The following is a 19,232-nucleotide window of genomic DNA, read 5'->3' as shown; positions in this document are numbered from 1 at the left end:
AGCTTGGAAATTAGCAAAGACTCTTGACCTTCCTTTGGAGAAGATATCTGGCACTTCTGACTTGATGTAACTAGATAATTCTAGAAAAAGAAAGTGTTAAAAAAGCCAAATGGAAGTTGTGAAATTGGTTTCAGAATATTCCTTCAACATGAGGAGGTTAAGTGTGTATTTCCTTCCTTCTTTAAATGGGCACTACGTGCAGAGTTCTGGGAGGGTGAGCTTTGTGCCCATGAATTGCTTTCCTAAGGCAATTTGGATTCTTCAAAGTGATTGAAAAGGACATTCACAGCCTTAGTCAAAAATAAAGAAGTCACTTAGGCTTTCTTAGTAAAAAAAAATCTTGCTTCCCCATCTTAGAATTATATTTTATCATATATAAAATGTCATTGAATGTAAGACACATCATTATCTATTTACCACCAAAGATGGAAAAAAGGTTGCCAATTAAATTGGCATACCATAAATTTCTGGGGTGTTAAAATGAAAAAAAAAATGTCTTAGAATTGATTGAATATTGCAGCACAAGGATTTGACACAGCACTCCTAGTATCTTGGACAAAACTATCATCTTCCAAGAGGGATCATAACTATGCAGGTGAGTCACGAGTCCCATTTGACTCAGCCTTCTCTCTCTACTCTTATTACCTTCATTAAACTTTTTTTTTTCAAAAAAAGGAAAATTACTTATCATTTCTACTCAACAGAAATTAAGAAGAAAACAGTTAATGGAGGCTAACTGTGTATTTCTTGAATATGTTCTGTATTTCTTATTCTGTTCAAGGGCAAAGGGTTGCCACCTTAGACATGTTCTGGGAATGTGTCAAGTATTTCTGAAATATCTAGGGGCTACCAGTATATATTCTTTTTCCTTATCCCCTATTCTGATACCACAGACACCTGGAGCAGGCAGGGATCTCATAAACCATCAAGGCCAAGGCTTCACATTGCAGGGGTAGAAACTGAGCCTTCAAAACAGTGCTACTTAAAGTTGGAGGCAGGATAAGAAAAAGAAAAAGGACCAACATGTCATCTAAAAGTCAAATGGGCCACTTTCACCTTTGAAGAACACACTTGTCGTGAGATCCTAGGATGGAGATTTGCCCCTCTGTCTAACCCCACCATGAAATACTGGGTCTGTCCTGAAAATGACCCTCTCTTCCTATTCCATATACCCAGATCAACTGCCATCCCACAGCCAGTTACTACCCAACACGGTTTACACTCTACCAGCCGGATTCATCGCCACGCTGGATCTCATACCTTCCTCTGCCTAGAAAGACTTGTGGTCATCTCAAAAAGAGACTTTTTTTTTTTTTGCCCAAATATCCCAAACCAAGATGGTCAATGGGTTAATATTCTTCTCTGAGCTCTTCAATTATGCTGCCTTCTGAGTGAGAGGGCTGGCAGGCAGGGCAACACTGTCAGAGCTGCAAAGAGCTCTGCAGATGTCTCTGTTGTGTTCAGTCAAACTGAAAAGGAGAAAAGATGGCCCTCTGACAACAGACAGCTGTCAATGAGATGGCACGCTCACACTCCCTAGGCCAATGAGCAGCCATGGAGGTGACAAGTGCTTGGCTAATCAGCTTGCCTATAAAATCACAGCCCTTCCCAGGGCTGCTCACACCAGCATACAGAGTGACAGCATGCACGGTCCTCAGCTATCCTGTTCTAAGTCTTGTGTGCGCGTGTGTGTGTGTGTCTCACTCACTCACCCTGGTGTTACTAGTACTGTTACAAAGGCTCTGGTCAATACAGTGTGTAGAAAGAAAAATGAGACCAAAAGAAACAGAAACAAGAGTGGGGAAAGAAATCTCTGTAGCAAAATGACCCAAAAGGAAACACAGCGACAGGCTAACCTCTTAGGGGCTAGTTTATACTGAGACTGAATTCTCTCAATACCATCGTACATAAAGAGAATTACGCATCAGCCGGAAGAGGCACAATGATCCAACCTTCCCCATCCTCCGTCTTGTCTTTCTCCCCTCTAACCACCAGGGGGCAATTTGGGGATAGCACCTCAGAAAGGAAGCTGAAATTCTGAGTTTCAACAAATACTTAAATATTTCCGGGAGGAGAGTGTGGGGGGGGTGGCATGAGGTTGGAGTGAATCTGAAAGTAGGGCTGAAGGGAGAAACTCAGGGGACCCAGAGAGCAGAAAAGTGAGTTCCCCAAATCTTACACTTATTTTCTTAATTAGCTAACTCTTAAGCTCAAAGATATCCCCTCTAAACTGATAATTAAATGCCAAATTCACTAAGGAGCTACCTTATGAGCCTGACAGGTATTTTTACCCACTGATAATAAAAATACCTCTCTCCCTCCCTCCCTGCCTCCCCCTCCCTCTCTTTTACTTCTCTTTGGGTTTTAAAAGAGCAGCTGGTTGGAAGCAGAGGACACAGGAAGAAAAACAGGGCAGATGACCCAAGTGGATATCGAGTCAGACCTGTGGCTGTCCCCCTGCATTGCAGAAGGCAAGGCACCAGAAGTCCATTTTAGAGAAAGAGGAATTTTAACAAAATACAGCCTCACTGAAACTGACCCTGATCCATATCCACCCTGTACCCTGGCCACTTTTATTCAGCTTTTCTTCTTCAGCTGTCCCAAAGAAGAGTCCAATCTGCCTGCCATGCCTAAAATAAAACCCCCAAAGTGTTTTCTAAAATAATTTTTAGGGGCACCTGGGTGGCTCAGTCGTTAAGCGTCTGCCTTCAGCTCAGGTCATGATCCCGGGGTCCTGGAATGGAGCCCCGTGTCGCCGGGCTCCCTGCTGGGCGGGAAGCCTGCTTCTCCCTCTGCCACTCTCCCTGCTTGTGTTCCCTCCCTCGCTGTGTCTCTTTCCGCCAAATAAACAAATGGAATCTTAAAAAGAATAATAATTTTTAAAATCACTGAAGCGTGAAAAGGAGAAGTGGAAAGAGTAAATACTGGGGCTAGGCGTCCTTCAAGAGTTGAGGCAAAAAGACTTCAAGGCTCTTCCAGCTCTGGTGCAGCTCTCCTAGCCTAGGAGGTACACATGGTTGCCAAAGCCCAGACAACAGGCAGTGGGACCATTACTGCAGGGTGCCCCAAGTGGCAGACTGTCCTCACGGCCGCGGCCTTCTAGCTCATCTCTGGAACACAAAGCTGTCTTTCTTTGCGAGAAATGTAAGAACCCATTCAATCTCTGCATTCATGACCTACAAGAAGGAGCCTCGCCAGCACAGAGCCTGAGACCAGCCACCACCCCAACTCCAACACCAACACCTACACCTCTTGAGTCAAACCAGCACAGCAGACCCCGCCTCCTGCCAGCTGTGGGCATCTCAAGAAACTGGGTTCCCTTCCGGAAAATCCTTATTGGCTGGGTTTAATGTCACCAGGATGCCTGGCCAAGCACAGAGTTCCTTGGGATGCTCCTGCTCCCTACTCCACGCACACTCTTTTAAAGCTGTCTTATTCACATAGACCCTACTCAGGGACACCAAAATATACCAACATCACATAGTCTTGCCACTCCAATCATTTCAAACTCTTTGCCACCGTTCTAGCTAAATGCTAAAATGGGCATCTTCCGACTGAGTGCTTCTTTTCCTAAAATTAAAAATCCAAGAAGCACAATTGCTGTAATTTCTTGGTCGAACATCAATTTGCAGTGTGTTATTTTGTAGCTTTTCCCCAAATCTCATCAGCATTGAGTATTTCTAATATTGAATGCGGTCTTTTATTTTTAGTTATGAAAGCAATGCTTACTGTAAAAAAAAACAAAAACAAAACAATACAGGAGTCTGTCAAGGCAAAAGACCAAGTATTTTGCATACACAAAACCAAGGTCATTCCAGGCCACCCCAGATCCTCCCAGCTTCAGGGCAGCTCCTGGGACGGACATGCCAGTCCTCCTATCTCTTTCACCAGTTCAAACACAGGAAGGGGCCCGCCGTCTGCCATGCAGTCTCCACTGTCCCGGAGCATTCCTGAGGCACTGGGGAGATGCGGATACGTGGAACACCGAGAAGAGCCACGTCACAGAGGCTAAAGGGACGCTGGCTTGCCACCTTATACATACCCGCCTAGAGCCCCTAATACCCATTTTTATGTTAGAACAGAAGAGGGAAGGAGGCTATCATTTCTACAGAGGACGGAGTTACTACTGAGAAAAAGCCTAGGCTACAGAAATATTAAGACTGGTGGGAGGTCTGGCCACCTCACCGTCTCTCTCAAGCGAAAGAATAGTGCAGGTTCTCATGGAAATCCTGCCTTTGTTGCTCTGAGTTTTTTTAGGTCTACGTTCATTCCACTTTTTCTTTCTCTTGAGAACATGGCCTGTATGCGAGCTCTTGCTCGTGGCAAATGGACCTTCTAGAAATCACATCTATGGAAAATAGAGTATTGACAGTCCTGTTCGCCTGGCTCACAGTTTGGTTCTGACCAGAACAATGGGCCTTATCAGTCCTCTGCGGTGCTGAAGATAGTCAAGACTCTCTCCAGTTCCATTAGGGCTGCCTGACACCCTATCTTGCACACTTACTTCTTAGTTATTGTAAAGCTTCTACATATTTAGGGAGCTTTTCCATCAAAATACCCTGGAATGGCTAGAGGCTCAGACACATTAATGATATCTGCACACATGTGCTTTTTATCCAAGTTCACAGCTCCTGGTCATTGAGGGTAAACAGTGTTATCAGTGATTATTATGGATTTAGTCAAATATATTTTATTCCTGTCATTTATGAGCACTTGTGTTGGCTGGTATTTACAATGTCGGGATTCTGTCACTTTGGCAACCTTCTGAGACAACATTTTTCCAGTGTTACAGTGACATTTCAAAAACTCAGTATTTACAAGCAAACTACACCCTCTGGCTCTGTGATGGTGCAATTCAGTGGTTGTTGAACAAAGGGATACTCGTCTAGAAATTTCTTCAGGATGTACTTGCAGCTGCTACTGGCTATTACTTCATGGTCTTGGGTAGCCCTGTGTTCTTTGGAAGAAAAAGGCTACAAAGACATCAAGGAAAAATTTCAATGTTACACACTATTGACATTTTAACCATTTTGCGTGTGTCTGTATGAGTGAGGTCTGCTGTGTAACACTGACAAGTCTCTTAACATCTCTGAGCTTTAGTTTCCCATTTGCCATAAAGCGGCAGTAGGTACGTGGCATTTAAGTCCTTTCTTACTCTAACATTCTATCCTTAAGGATTTCAATAATATAAAAACACAAGTTAAACTCATTATCCTCATGGCCTAGCTCAAGGTTAAAGGAGAAAGAATCATGTGAAGGGATGTGAAGAAGCAAATCGTGACCTACTCAGCTCACCCACTTCTTCCCTGTTCCCACACAGCCTCTGTCCAGCAAGATGCACCCCCAGAGAATGAAGGAGGAAACATGGCGGTAAGACAGACTTGGTACCACACCTCACCCCTCAGCTTCAAGGCCTTGCCATGCTTATGTGGATCGGGGTCCTTCCACCAGGAAGTAGAGTTACTACCACCGACAGGTAACTAATACTGCAGGAATTATGCATCATATTCTGTACAGCTTGTAGTTACTTATGGGAAACATTCAAAATACCCTCTTTTGGGGCTCTCTAAAGACAATGTTCTGGAGAGGGAGACTGCCGTCTTCATCACGCCCTCTTCAGAAAGGCAGTCTTTCTCACTGACAGAGAGAGAGGTCCCAGTGCTCTAAGCTGGATGATACCTAAGTTAACAGTGAAAAGAGAGGGAAGCATCTACGAGAAAACTCTGTGGGCTATTTGCTCTGACAAAAAGTGTCACCAGCTTTATCCAGAAATAAAGAAGCGATAGGGAAAATGATATATCTGGAGCCAAAGGACCTTGTCCCCTAGTCCCATCTCTGCCACTTGTTATTAATAGTGACAAAATTGCTCTGAGTGTTTCTGTTTTGTTATCAATAAAATGGGGATTAAAAATAGTCCCTACCTCACTGGGATCACTGGCATGATTAATTTAAGATAGGAAATTTGCATGGAAGTGCTTAAACGCAAGCTATCTGCTCACAAGTTATATAATGTGGTATTGTTGTCGGTTCATTTGTTCATTTACCCTTCCATCCACTGACACTTGAGCAAACACTCACTGAGTGTCCTCTGTGAGGCACTGGGGATAGAGATGACAGCCCTGCTCCCTGGGGTCTGCAGGCTATGGAGGGTGTGACAATTGTCCGGAGAAAGAAGTGGCTGCCTGTGCACAGAAGAGAGCGCCCCGTTCTGGCCCGGGGAGAACACCCAGGGTCCCTGCAGGAAACAGTGCATGACCTGACTCTGGACGAGGTCAAACGAATGGAAGGGGGGACATTCCAGGCCAATGGCAGGGCTCTTGTAAAGACAGAGAGAATTATGAAAGAGCCCTTAAGAGAACTACAAACAGCTCGGCATGGCTGGAACAGATGTGAGCGAGGGCGAAGGACCAGGTTGGAGGCCAAGACGAGGGCCAGGCTATCAAGAGTCTGTACATGATGCTAACGATGGGCCCCGGAAGCCACGAAGGGAGGCTAAGCAAGGGCATACCGGCATCAAGGTTTTGTGGAGAAAACCACTCGAGCTGCCAGGTGAGGGAGAAGGTGGAGATGGAGGGAAGTAGAGCAGTAGACACAGCAACAGCCGCGACTGGGCGTGTGCGGGAGGGGGCGGATTTATTGGTACAGGAGGCAAAATCCATGAAATCTGAAAACTGAGGGTTTCTGGGGGTGAGGGACACAGAGCAGTCTCTGATGGCACCCAGAGGTCAGTCACCAAGCCAGCACAGATGGAACACTAATCTTGAGGGGAAATTCAATTGATAAAATTCAAGGTCAAAAGCACAAAAATATAATTGTGCTTTATGCTAGCCCTTTGAAAAATATATCTAAATAAATGTAAGAATATGAACTTGGGAAGTTATGTCTTAGAGGCACCAATAAGATGACTGTACCATTAGTTCAAACCCTCTACCAAGGTAATGATATCATGACCTTTGGGGGGTCAAGTCGGGAGTGGGTGGGTGTTGGGTGCTATTTCATAATAAATGTTTACTGAACACCCAAATGAAGGTATGGTGGAATGTATTCTTGTGGAATGTTCCAGAATGTTCTGACTGCTGGCTGAGGTTCTACAGAGCTGATTTAGTATGTCTGCATTCTATTTCTAGAGCATATCTATAAATATCTAGAACACAGATAAAATTATTTGCACCAGGTAACTAAGGGAGACCTATTGACTAGCGCTCCACCGGAGGCTCCAACCTTGACATCTGAGTTTCTGAAGCACATTAGGAAATTTAAGACGATAGTATGGTTACCTAGGATACAATGGGATGACGAGCTGCTCTGTAACGAAGTATGAAATAGAGGCGGTCTGGAGTCTAGGAACTATAGGCTGTATGTGTTATCTGCAAAAGGGAATAGGGAACGAGTTCTCCTAGAAATAAATCCAAGAATAACCCCTTCCCCCACGTATAAAACCCCAAACTTAAATATTCTTTTCACGGACAAAATGACACACCCAGGACTTATACTCTGGAAACAAACTCAAGCAAATCTTACTTGGTAACTAAGTGCGAGTAGGTCTGAGAAGAATAGGTCCCCATTAGTGATTTCTCTTTGGTTGAGACAGCTAAGTGGAGGAGACACGAAAAAGACTCTCCTTGAGGGACGATGTCCGAGGAGTAGCAACCGCTGACACTACTCTTTGCACGTGTCATGGTCCACAGCACATCTCTTACCACCGCTAATGCTGTGTTGGACCGGTCACTCTCCACATGACGGTTCCGAGCCCCAGAGCTGAGTGTGACAAGCACACTGCACAGTTCGGAACACTGGTAAGAGCTATTTCCACAGAGAATAATCACACCCAGGAGAGGGCGGTTCAGTGGATGCGGCCTCGAAGGAGTAGCACGGCCTGATTTAAGTCGTATTCCCCAACTTGTGCATGAGCTTTGTTCAGAAAGTTTGTTTAGAATTTATAATGTATTTTTTCTTTTTTCTTTATTAATATATAATGTATTATTTGTTTCCGGGGTACAGGTCTGTGATTCATCAGTCTTACAATGCACTTTTCTATTTAAAAAACAAACAAACAAACAAACTCACCAAGTTGAAATCCTTCTAAGATCTTGAATTCTGTCTGAGTCTCTTGGGGTTTGGGACCCTACCGGTGAGCAGAGACCCGATCTAGGACTCAGCCTTTCTTTTTCTTTTTCTTTTTTTTTTTTAATAATCTCCATGTCCAGCATGGGGCCTGAACTCACAACCTGAGATCAAGAGGCTGAATGCCCTACTCACTGAGTCAGCCAGGCATCCCTAGGACTTGGCTTTTTATCCCCACTAGACTTCGAATCTCTGTGAACCATGAGAGGGGCAGAAAACATCCTTGTTGATCAGAGACTGAGCATATTCTCACAAGCACAGACAAACCCCAGTGGAACCAAATGACCACTGGTTTTTATTAGTAGTCTTATCAAAAAAGAAAATTCATCATTTAAGTATGCAACTATTTTTAATCCTGACTGGTGATCAATAAGGCTGCTTGATTTTCTTCCTCCGCTATGGCAACAATCACCTACTATTTATCTGTGACTCCTTCCTATGAAACCATCCACTTTCCAACTGTCATCAGAGGATCTATTTTCCAAGTCTGCGCTCACTTTGGGAACAGGCATCCATGTCTCATTGCTTCAGTCCTTTCACACACTGCCGTCTGAATAGCACAAAACATTCTTTCTTTCTTAGAAACTATGCAATGAGAAACCTTCACATTCTCCTAAACGGGTATATGGTTTTCTTCCTATTCATATAGTGGGCATCTTGTCTTTGGAATTTTCTCTGATAATAGCAAGTTTACCAACTTTTCTTCTTGGCTCACTCACTCTACTTGTGGCATGATGAATTCACTATGAATCATTACTGAGGCACCTTACATATCTGCTTTATTCCTGTCTGGATAAAAAATTAATAATGTCTATTTTATAGACATTGATTATTGACCCATTCCTCAAAAAAAAGTGAATGTTAAGGTAAGAAACTTAATCTAATCACCTCTATATCCTTTGTATGACCTCCTAACCCATTCCCGCTTCATATGATTCCCTTTTCTGCCATTATGGTGATCACACTGATCTCTAAAAAAATTGTAAAAATCTCTATCAAAGTACAAGATGAGTTGAGATTTCGATCCTGATGTTGTAGCCTTTATGTCTGTTTAATAATCACTTAAGAAATAAAGCTACATGCTGGGTCCCGTTCCCTTTGACTTTATTTATCCTGCCTTTACTTCAGTGAGGCTCTCGGTGTTTCCTTCATGCAATCCGCATGGTATTTTTTTTTTTTTCCCTAGGTGAAGAGGTGGGGGAAAGGAAAACAAAGTGAGAAGAGATGAAAGTGACATCTTACCAAAGTAGGAGAAAAGCTAGCTTCTTGGCTAAATAAAAATAACATATTTAGTGATTTGTAATATAAGAATAAAATGAACTCACTGGGTCTCAGGAGGTCTGCAATATGATCTTTGCAAAAGGTAGCTTGCCAATTTAATTGAGGTAGGAGTTATTTAATTTTTTTACAGGTATAGTTTTCAATAAAACTACATATGCCTATAATACTGCAATGGCAGATGTGTCTCGATTATTAGAGGTGGGCTCAAGGGAATATATATACAATGGATTTTGAAATCTGTAAGCAGCTGTTGTGGGGGGGGAGGCTGAAATGACGAGGGAGGGCATTGTACCACACACACATGTTCCTTAAGTGCAGCAATGTTCTGTTATTTTACTGCAGGTGTATTACAGAGATGAAATTTAATAACTTACTGTATACAATACCAATAAAACTGAAAAGATTCAGTGCCCTGCTGTTCATTATCACTGTACAAATGAGCTCGGATTATTCCGTGTGCATGCACGGTCAAACTGCGACACAAGGGGACCCCACATCTAGAGCTCTAGAGAATGGTCACTGCTTGAAAACCTCAGTGATAGTCTTCCTAATTACTTTCTTATCACTGAATTGTCGTTCCAAATTCACACAAACGTGGCTTTGAGGGAGGCTGCAAATAAGATATATCTAGTATTTTTTTTAAGACGTCATAGAAAGCCTTCACTGGAAGATGCCTTTTGAAAGAAGACGGTAATGAAATCGCGGGGTATATAGACTTCATTAAGTACCGTAAGAATTAAACAGTGACGGTATATTCTATTCAAATCCGGGGGAGCGCCAGACTGAAGACGCTATCCCACCACAATATGACTTCTCTCTTTATTAAGAACAAAAATAAGTGCCATACTATGAAAAAACATTTCGGCATTAGGAATGCTGAAGCAAATGCAACTATGTATCCTTGCGGGGTTTCTTTTCCCAAGAAACTACTTCTGTTAGATAATAAATAACACACTGAACATAAAAGGTCCATGCTTTAGGAAGCTCAGTTTATCTGTGAGAGAAGGTGTATGTAAAGAAATCCACATAAATATCCAGAACACACACACACTTCTTCAAAGGATGAGGCTCAATTCTAAGCAGGTTACCATATCAGGCCCAGCAGCGGACCTGGTATCTATTCCTTTCTAAAGCATTTATGTCTAAAAAGATTATGGGGTTTTGTTGGTATCTTGCAGCATTCCCACTATTTTAACTTGGGGTCTCAGTTTTAAGAGTTTCAGAAGATATCTTCTTAATGATGAAACCATTTCAAGCACAGTCAAGTCTTCACTGACACTGCATTGGGAGTATGCTGCCTTTCTTATGGAAAAAAGCTATTGGGCGATCCGGATTTCTACACCATAGGCAGGTATATTTCAAGATGAAATTTTATCAAATACTCCTCAGTGTTAATTTAAATCAATTGTTTAGTCGTTAATTGGCTTTCCCCTTTCTCTTTCCATGTCACAAATATAAAGATGAATTAAATTCCTAATTGCTAGTGGTCATTAAAAACCCCTGAATACTTTTTATAAGAAAAGAGAAGTTAATCTCAACATTCTGGTGAAATCTCCATTCAGACATCAGGACTTCACTTTTTTTCATGTTTCATATATCATCTCAGAGCGATTTCAATTTTTTTAATGCACTCACTGTCCTGAACTATTGTCTAAAACTTGCCTATGCTTCTAACACGTAATTGTCATTTCTTATGTTTCACAAGCAAGTTAAATGCCACAATCGAAAAATTATGGGGTCACACTTAAGAGATTGCAAAAGGTCTGGTTTCAGAATTTCACTCTATGTAGTTCTTACATTTTTGGAAAAATAATTTGATCCATGCAGAATCCAAATTCTTGTAATAGCAAACCATATTCTGCCTGCATTGCACAAAAAGCAAGGCCCAAATATAATCTATACATTTTTTAAGAAAGTGTTCATGCTGTTGCTAAAATGTGAATTGGCATATTCTATCCCAGCCTTTTCACAGGGAATCTTTATTGGTTTTAATGAAATTGCACATGCTAATTCTGAGGATGTTACAGAAGGGATCATGCATATAGACACATGTGGTTTATTTAAAAACAATAACAGCAAAAAAAAAAAAAAGTCACACAGTCAGGAGCCATGTGGCCCCCTCCCCTCTGGAACCCTCCCCTCGCCTGGCGTTCAGAGCTCTAGCACACGCTGAAGAGACCTGAGGGAAGCTACCGTTCCAGGTCCCATGTCAGGCCCAGACTCTCCAGTGGGCCTGGAATCTACCAGAAGTGGTTTTCCAGATGGGCTGTCACATGGATCTTTGAGCCTAGAAATCTCATCAGGTTGGGGCAGCAGCGAACCCATACTCGAAGAGCACCGGCTTTAAAAGGGGACATTTGAGAGCTCAAAATCTGGCTGTGAAGCTTACCAGGGCTGTGACCTTGGGCCTGCTTGTTTTACTTCTCTGGGCTTCGTTTTCTCAAGTATTCAATGAGGACAATAATAATCACCATAGAGGTTTATACCAGCACCTAATTTTAAGTTCCCAGGCTTCCTCTAGATAGAGCCCAGACTAACATTTAGAAATCCATTCGTTTTGACACCCACTCATCAGTCACATCTGGATTGTGGAAGGACTGGCTGGGGAGGAGCCAGACCCACTATCTCAATGAGCCTCCATGGAGCAGCTCTGCGCAACGCAGCTGTCTCCCGGACTCTGGAGGTCAGCCACGGATGGCCAGCCTTGGGAGGTCTTTAAGAAAAACTCCCAGAGTACAGAGGGGCCAATAGGGAACCTAGAGAAACTCCAGTGTTTATGACAAGATTAATCAAACAACTAGAGATACAGATTGTCATCAGGTCCCAAATTTCAGCAAAAGAATGCTAGAGTTTAATTTGCAAGGAAACATACTTATAATTACCTCCTTCTTCCTACAATTAAAGCTTTTCTGACCTTTAGCCTGAGCTATAACCGCTGTCCTATCAATACACCTTATGAGATTTGAAGAATGCTTTAATGCTTCCAGTATCCTTCAGCACCATATCTAATATAAGCATTACTAACATTTATTTGTATATGTATGAAGTACTTAAATTACCAGCGCTAAAATATGAACAATGAAAGGAAGCTTTTTACAGAAGAATGTCAGCTATAAATGGAGATGGACTGATGGAGTTTAAAAAAAAATCACTAGTTCAAAAGCCGCTAGTAAAGGGAAGCATCATCAGTGTATGCTAAGACCATCAGGTCAAAGACTGTTGAGGAACTGGGATATTTGCCCAGTGCTAATGTATCAACACAAAGATTGTTTACTGATGGCAAAAGGGAAAGGTTTCTTTACAATAGGAAGGTGTGGGGGTCTCCACTCTCACCAAGTGATTAAAGTTAGCATCATCAATAGCAACATAACTTGACATTACATCCCATATGACAGACATAGCATCATCTACGAAATACTCAGGCCAAAAATGTGCAACATCCACATGAAAAAAACCTTTCAACTTAATTTAACAAATTAAACAGCACCACAAAGAAATAATCGAACAATTCGAGATGTAAGAATATTTTTCAAGACAACTGGCCTGATTTCTTTAAAGTAAATATCATTTTTTTTAAATTACAGGAATTGTTCTAGTTTAAAAGAAATCATAAAGAGATAATAGAAACCAAATACCATGCATAAATGCAATGACAAAGGTGGGGGAAGCTATTGAGGACATTTTCATGGGGGGACAACTTAAGAAATCAGAATACAAATAGGGTATTGGATTAGGAAGCTATTGTTATTTTCTTTAGGGGTGATAACAGTATTTCATTTCAGTGTCTAAGTGTTTATAATTTTAAAAGACACATGCTGAAAAGTCTAGGGGTGAAATCTTATTAGGTCTGCCACTTAAAAATGGTTCACTGAAAAATGTGTATATGTAGTTATACACATGAAGCAAATATAACAAATATTAACAACTGTTTAATCTAAGTGGTGGGTATATGGCACTTCACTTTATTATTTTTTTCAACTTCTCTGAATATTGGAAAACATATACTACACAAGATTTCTAAAAAAATTTTTAATTAAATAAAGGGAGCTTGATTATCTCTGCTGATATCCAGAAAGCTGCTAGTGGGGGCGTTGGAGGGAAAGTATGCAAGAGCTTCCCTTTGTTTTTCTCCTTAGTACCTAACAGATCACTAGAGGGCCAATAAATACCTATTTGCCAATATGAGGAAAGAAGGGTTCCGCTGTCCCCTTTGGTGAGCACCGGGGTGGCTGCTGGGTGAGAGGTTCGCCCACAGCAATGCCCCCCACACCAACAAGCTGCTGCCTGGAAAACTGCTTGGGACAGAATCGCAATGGCAGATAACTCGGCAAACCAAGGGCCCTGGGAGATCTGAAGTTGTCATGATTTTAAATACTCTGTCCTACTGTCTTCCCCGGCACACTCAGAAAGGATGGGACCTGACTCTGACCTTTGGTTCCAATGACGTGTCCCTGTAGAAACAAAGAACATGTGACTCCCTCGCTGTTTCCTTTCTGAACATTCAGACCTCGAACAGTGAGACCACCTCCAGGCTGGCAGTCAGCGCCCTGAGGGTGAGGGACGAGTGACTCTCCACCGCAGGACCTCTGTGTCCTTCCAGGGCCCGCACAGCACGGTAGAAGGGCGGACTTCCAAAGGACTTTCTTTGAGAGAACGTGGTTTTCTCGTTTTTGTAGGTATGAAAACAGTGTTAAACCTATGGTTCCCATACTTCGCCACTTTCCGACTTCCCTCTCCCAAAATGATCCCTAAACGTGATGTGGGGGAAACAGGCATAAGGGTATCACAATCTTCACCCTGCTAGGCACGGAGTACGCAGAGCAAGATAAAGCCAGCGAGGTCCCTGCCTCATAGGAGTCTACAGAATCTTGGTGGAAACCAACATTCAACGAACACAAGTAATGGCAAAATCAAGAGGCATGACGAAGGGCACTCAAAGTGCTGGGGCAGGACGCAGACGTAGTACGTGGATGGGAGAAGGTCCTGGGGAGAAGGTCCTGGGAAGAATGCACTGGGCCAGACCGACCCACTGTCCACCATAAACAAAGTACAATGCCAAATTAAAAAAAAAAAAAAAAAAGACAAGATGTATTTCTGTTTCTATAAGACCTAAGTAGCCATTTTCTTAAGAAGGGACAAAGGATTTCATGCCTTCTCTGCTTATATCCTTTCCATTTTGACTTCACATAAGGTAAAGTTAAAAGAGCCCAAAGTTTTAGAATGAAGTCATTTGTAATTCTTTTTGTTTCAAAAATAAAAATAATTAAGAGAAAAAAAGGAATTCTTCAGTGTGCCATTCATTTCAGCACCAACTGTAATGTTTTATTTCAATGAACCCAAAACAACAAGGTTTATGAGCAAAACCAATTTCATATAGAGAAGATGCATTTTCTATACAGTTTCAAAGTTTCTGGAATTTAACGAAAGTATCTGAGAGTAAGCCTAATTCTTAAATCCCGTCAGTTTTAAGATCTCAACATCAAATAATTTTATCAGCATAGTCCTATTTGATTACTTGCTGAGAAACAGAAAGAATGTGGATGAGGTTAAAACCTTGGACTTCACTAGAAAAAAACAAGATATGGGCTGGGACGTTCAGTTGCAGAATTTTGTGTAAAGACTTCAAGGCATCTTCCTGATTTTCAGTAAATCACAAATTTTCACTCCCTTTCAATGAAGTACATATGCAGTATATTTCCATGTCCTGAATAACCAAATTAAGGCAAGAAGTCTAAAAGCTTTTTCAAGGTCAGTGGCAATACCAGCTTTTGGACACGTCTTTAAAATAGAGTATATTCCTATAGACCATTCTAGGAAATGATCGAACCTAGCTGCACAGTACAATCACCTGGGGAATTGTCACAAAAGCTAAGGCCCAACTCAGAAGATTCTAATTTAATTGGTCTCAGGTAGGGCCCAGGTTTCCACATAGTGTACTCCCCCCCCCCCATACACACACACCCAACATACACCTTGCCCAGGAGATACTAATAATGAAACCACTACTTTAGACCTGGGTTATATCCCAAAAAAAGAAAAGACAAACAAATCCTGATAATCAATCCTGAACTTCCATTTAAGGGGAAAACTTCTGCCTTAATAACAATCAGTTGTGTTGACATCATCATCTCATTCAAAAACAGAAGATCTCGGCAAGATAAAAAAGTTTGCAATCGCCAAACGTCCTCTTCAAAGCAGCAAAAGAGGTCAAAGCAAACGACATTTTTTTTCTTTTGTCATCTGCAGTGATGCCCATTAGGTATTAGCTATTGGTTATCATATTAAGGTTGGACGATCTTGCGAAAAACTTTATTTCCGCTCATTTTCATTTCTGTCAGACTTTCCATTATAAATTTTATTTTCTCTGCCAGTAAAAGTAGTATGAGGTTGCAATTTGGCAAGAACATTTTAAGCCTGGGTGTGATTTCCGTACCCCAATTTGATTTAAATTAGTTTTGTCATATTTAATGAGAACTAAAAAAAAAAAAAAAAAAAAAAAGAAGTCCATTTGGCCGCTTTGCTTTGTCTATTGGTTCATTTCCTATACAGTTTCAAAAGTCTGAAAAAGTTACCATGTTTATTTCTGATAATTTTACGTGGAAATGCAGTAATGAATTCATATTATCCCTTTACTATTTATAATGAAAACAACTTAATAAAGAACCTGCCAGCTTTTGTATTTTGGCTAAAATATCCGCTTTTTAAAAAGCCACGTGTCTGTTACTATTGTTGTTAAATCCTCAAGAGAAACATAATGGAGAGAGAGATATATATGTAAAATACATATATCTTTTAACCCGACGCATTTTTGAAATAACATACATTATATTTCAGAATAATAATTGATTTCTCCAGGACAGCGTTTTGCTACCTGTTGCTTACCACCACTATTTCTCTACACCAAACAAAAGGCTACAGGGACCTGAATAAGCATCTTCACATGTCACAGGGCTCATCCCTCTAAGTCCACAGGATACATTGTTATAATACGATAAAGCTGCTTTTGGAGCTCCTCGGGGCATATCATCTAAAGGATTTCCACGCAGCATCTCTAAAATGTAGTAAACAGGAGAAACAAAAGCTTCCTCTCCAGGAGAGCCACTCACCTTGCCACCCAGTGGGGAATCATTTCAGCTGTGATCTGCTACTTAGACTTGAAGCCCAAGATACCCGAGACTTTGCCTTTCTTTTTGGTTTGCATAGCTGGTGTTGGAGACAGGGATATTCAAAAAGCAATTCGGCACGAGACAGATATTCACTGGAAGACACACTATGGTCTGCTCTATTCTCAAATTTCACGGAAAGCAGAAATTCATAATACGGGCACTTTTCCTCTCCAGCTCCTATTTTCTCAGTCAGGGAATTTCCGAAATTTTGCTCTTTTATTTATCCTTAAGTGATCACACTGTTTATGGATACCGCTGAGACCATGCTAAGCACAGAGATAGTTCTTGCAACACTCACGACCACGAAGCAGAAATAAGAAAGAGAGAAATTCTCCACACTCCACAGCTACATTATGAAGACTTTTTAAGAAAAGCATAGGCAGTCAAACTCCGATATAAAGCAGAATTTTCCCGGACACGAATGTCTCAGAATGAGCCTCCCGAGGCCCAGAGATTCAGCCATCACACACCAGTCCGTCCACCTCTCCTCCACCCTCTGCCCCTTCCACTTCTCACCTTGCGTTTGCCAAAAAAAGAACTTCAGTTTCACCCGAGGGGAGTATTTCCCACAAACCGAGGGAGGGTCTGCGTCCCCGCACATACACAGACAGACTCACGCGGTCTGGATGATGCTTTAACAAGTTAAGGGGCCTCGCGCTTACTCAGCAGAGGAAATCTTTGTGTCTGTGAGGAATCAGGCCAATTCCTCTTAGTAAGAAAGGATACAGGGGCGAGGAAGCCTATTCTCCCGTTGACCAGAAAAAGAGGCCCAGCGAAAACAGAGACCTCTGCCATGACCATCTGCAAAAAGGAAGGATGTTGTCAACTTTCTTCTCCCCAAAACTCGAATGACCTCTGCCTTGACCCTCAGAAACCAGATACACAGGAACCGGCCCTTCTGCAGGAATTGGGAGCTTTACACTAGAGACTCGGCACTGAGAGGCTTGTCGCCCGAGCTATCTGCCCCGAACATTTGCACTCACATTCCAAAGATGTTTCCGTTGTGCTGGAATGGCTGTGAATTTCTTTCCTGCGGAATTCTTTCCCAACAAACCGCTAGGAACTGTACTGTGCAGCCCGTGTGGCAGGAGCTCTTACCCAAGCACCGCTTCCCCTCAGAGCAACCAAGCTTTCAGATGCTGAATAGGACGGAAGGGGTGGCTGGGTCAGAGGAGGCAATTTTAAAAATGCAAATATATCCAGGGGGGGGATAAAAAAAAATAAAATAAAATAAACCTCCACCAGAATTCCACCTCTAGTGACATCTGACTGATACATAAAGGTAACATCCTTCACAGGCTCTGTTTAATTGCAAAAACTGCCTGCTCACATTTTCCAGGATATATTAAACAGGTTGTTTCAAAAATTCAAAACCGATCCCCCCCCACCCCCACCCCCAGACCATTCAAGAAGATGGGAGGGTGAGCGGGTTCGAGAGCAAGCCTTCCCTTTCTAGCATAAGAAGAATGTACACTCGGTTTGGGTGAGGAATGAAACAGTAGAAAGCTCTGAATATGAGACAGGATTATTAAATTCTAGCAAGAGTTCTCCCAAGTAAGAAACCAATGCACTTACAAAAGAGAAAGTCTAAATCCTAAGCAAAATAAAGGATTTTAAACGTACGATTAATACCGATACTGAGGTTAAAAAGAAAGCATCTATCAAAACTCAATTGTCCTAAAACAAAGCTTATACTTTTGGCTAGGGGTAGTATTTTTAGAACTGGGCTTTCTCCGGAGAGGGCAAAGTATGCAAATGCAGAGTGCACAGAGACACAAACACACACATGCTATACCTTTGTATTACACTGGCATTTTATTATTTAATTAAAGTACTCTTATTTTTCTAGCTCACGCATGCTTCCCTTGAGACGGCTTTGCTGTTAGCCTGCTGGCCTTGACTTTCAGCCAAAAACAATTCAGAAACAAAAAGGGACAACAAATCATATTTTCACAGACATTTTTATCCCTCAATACAACCCTGTTTTCACACAACATCATCCAGCCCCTATGAAAACTATAATTTAGGGCAATAACCACCCGAACCCAGGGTCTGACACATGGCTGCACGAAGTATTTCTAGTGTAAGAAATTCTTAAGTTCTTAATTGCAAATAAACTCTTTTGATAGAATCACTTTAAACGACATTGCTAGTTTGCAAACAGTGCCACTGGTACGGGCTGATGGATTAAAAAAGAAAAACAAGCCAGTGAAGGCAGTGGTGATACGGCAGGGATCTAGAGAACAAGAGGTTTATTACTTCCAAGCTCTGTGCTATTTCATTACTTTTTAAAAGACAGAGGCGTCGGCAGACTTTCCGTGCATCTTAGTGCCACACTCAAAAATGCATCACCTAATTTACAAAACAAACTGATTTACCAGGTTCATTCTCTCAACCCTTCCCCAAGCAAGATTCTCACTTACCTGATGGCAACCCTGTAAGGTTGATTCTCTCCCATAAGATGAGTATGAGCCCCTTTCTGTTTTACCTGCCAAGAGAAACAACAAAAAAAGTGTAAATTATGTTTTTCCTTAAAAAAAAAAAAAATCTCCAGGTAACAGACATCCACTTCTCTTCCCCGATGTTTACATACGTAAAGTAGGCACTACTGGCAATGTATGCAAGCAAGAGAGGGAATAACACTTCCTCTCTCTGGCTATG

At 41.8% G+C, this 19,232-nt stretch overlaps 1 protein-coding gene across 15 annotated transcripts in view; it reads right to left on the bottom strand.

Annotated features, from left to right (window-relative positions):
* Window positions 1–19,232, bottom strand: part of TCF4 (transcription factor 4) — a 347,099-nt gene that overhangs the window by 151,809 nt on the left and 176,058 nt on the right. For 11 of the 15 annotated variants that reach the window (XM_080820860.1, XM_080820864.1, XM_080820866.1 and 8 more), the window contains one exon: window positions 18,995–19,059. In XM_080820860.1, the coding sequence (XP_080676986.1) occupies window positions 18,995–19,059 (65 nt within the window). Of the gene's footprint in view, window positions 1–17,087; window positions 17,418–18,994; window positions 19,060–19,232 lie in introns of those variants that run through there. The other 4 variants (XM_080820852.1, XM_080820854.1, XM_080820853.1 and 1 more) reach the window with 4 other exon arrangements.

The sequence above is a fragment of the Martes martes genome, assembly GCF_963455335.1.
Source record: "Martes martes genome assembly, chromosome: 13".
In the NCBI taxonomy this organism is placed as follows: Eukaryota; Metazoa; Chordata; class Mammalia; order Carnivora; family Mustelidae; genus Martes; species Martes martes.
The sequence above is the reverse complement of the archived record's forward strand: the minus strand, read 5'-3'. Positions and strand labels throughout refer to the sequence as shown.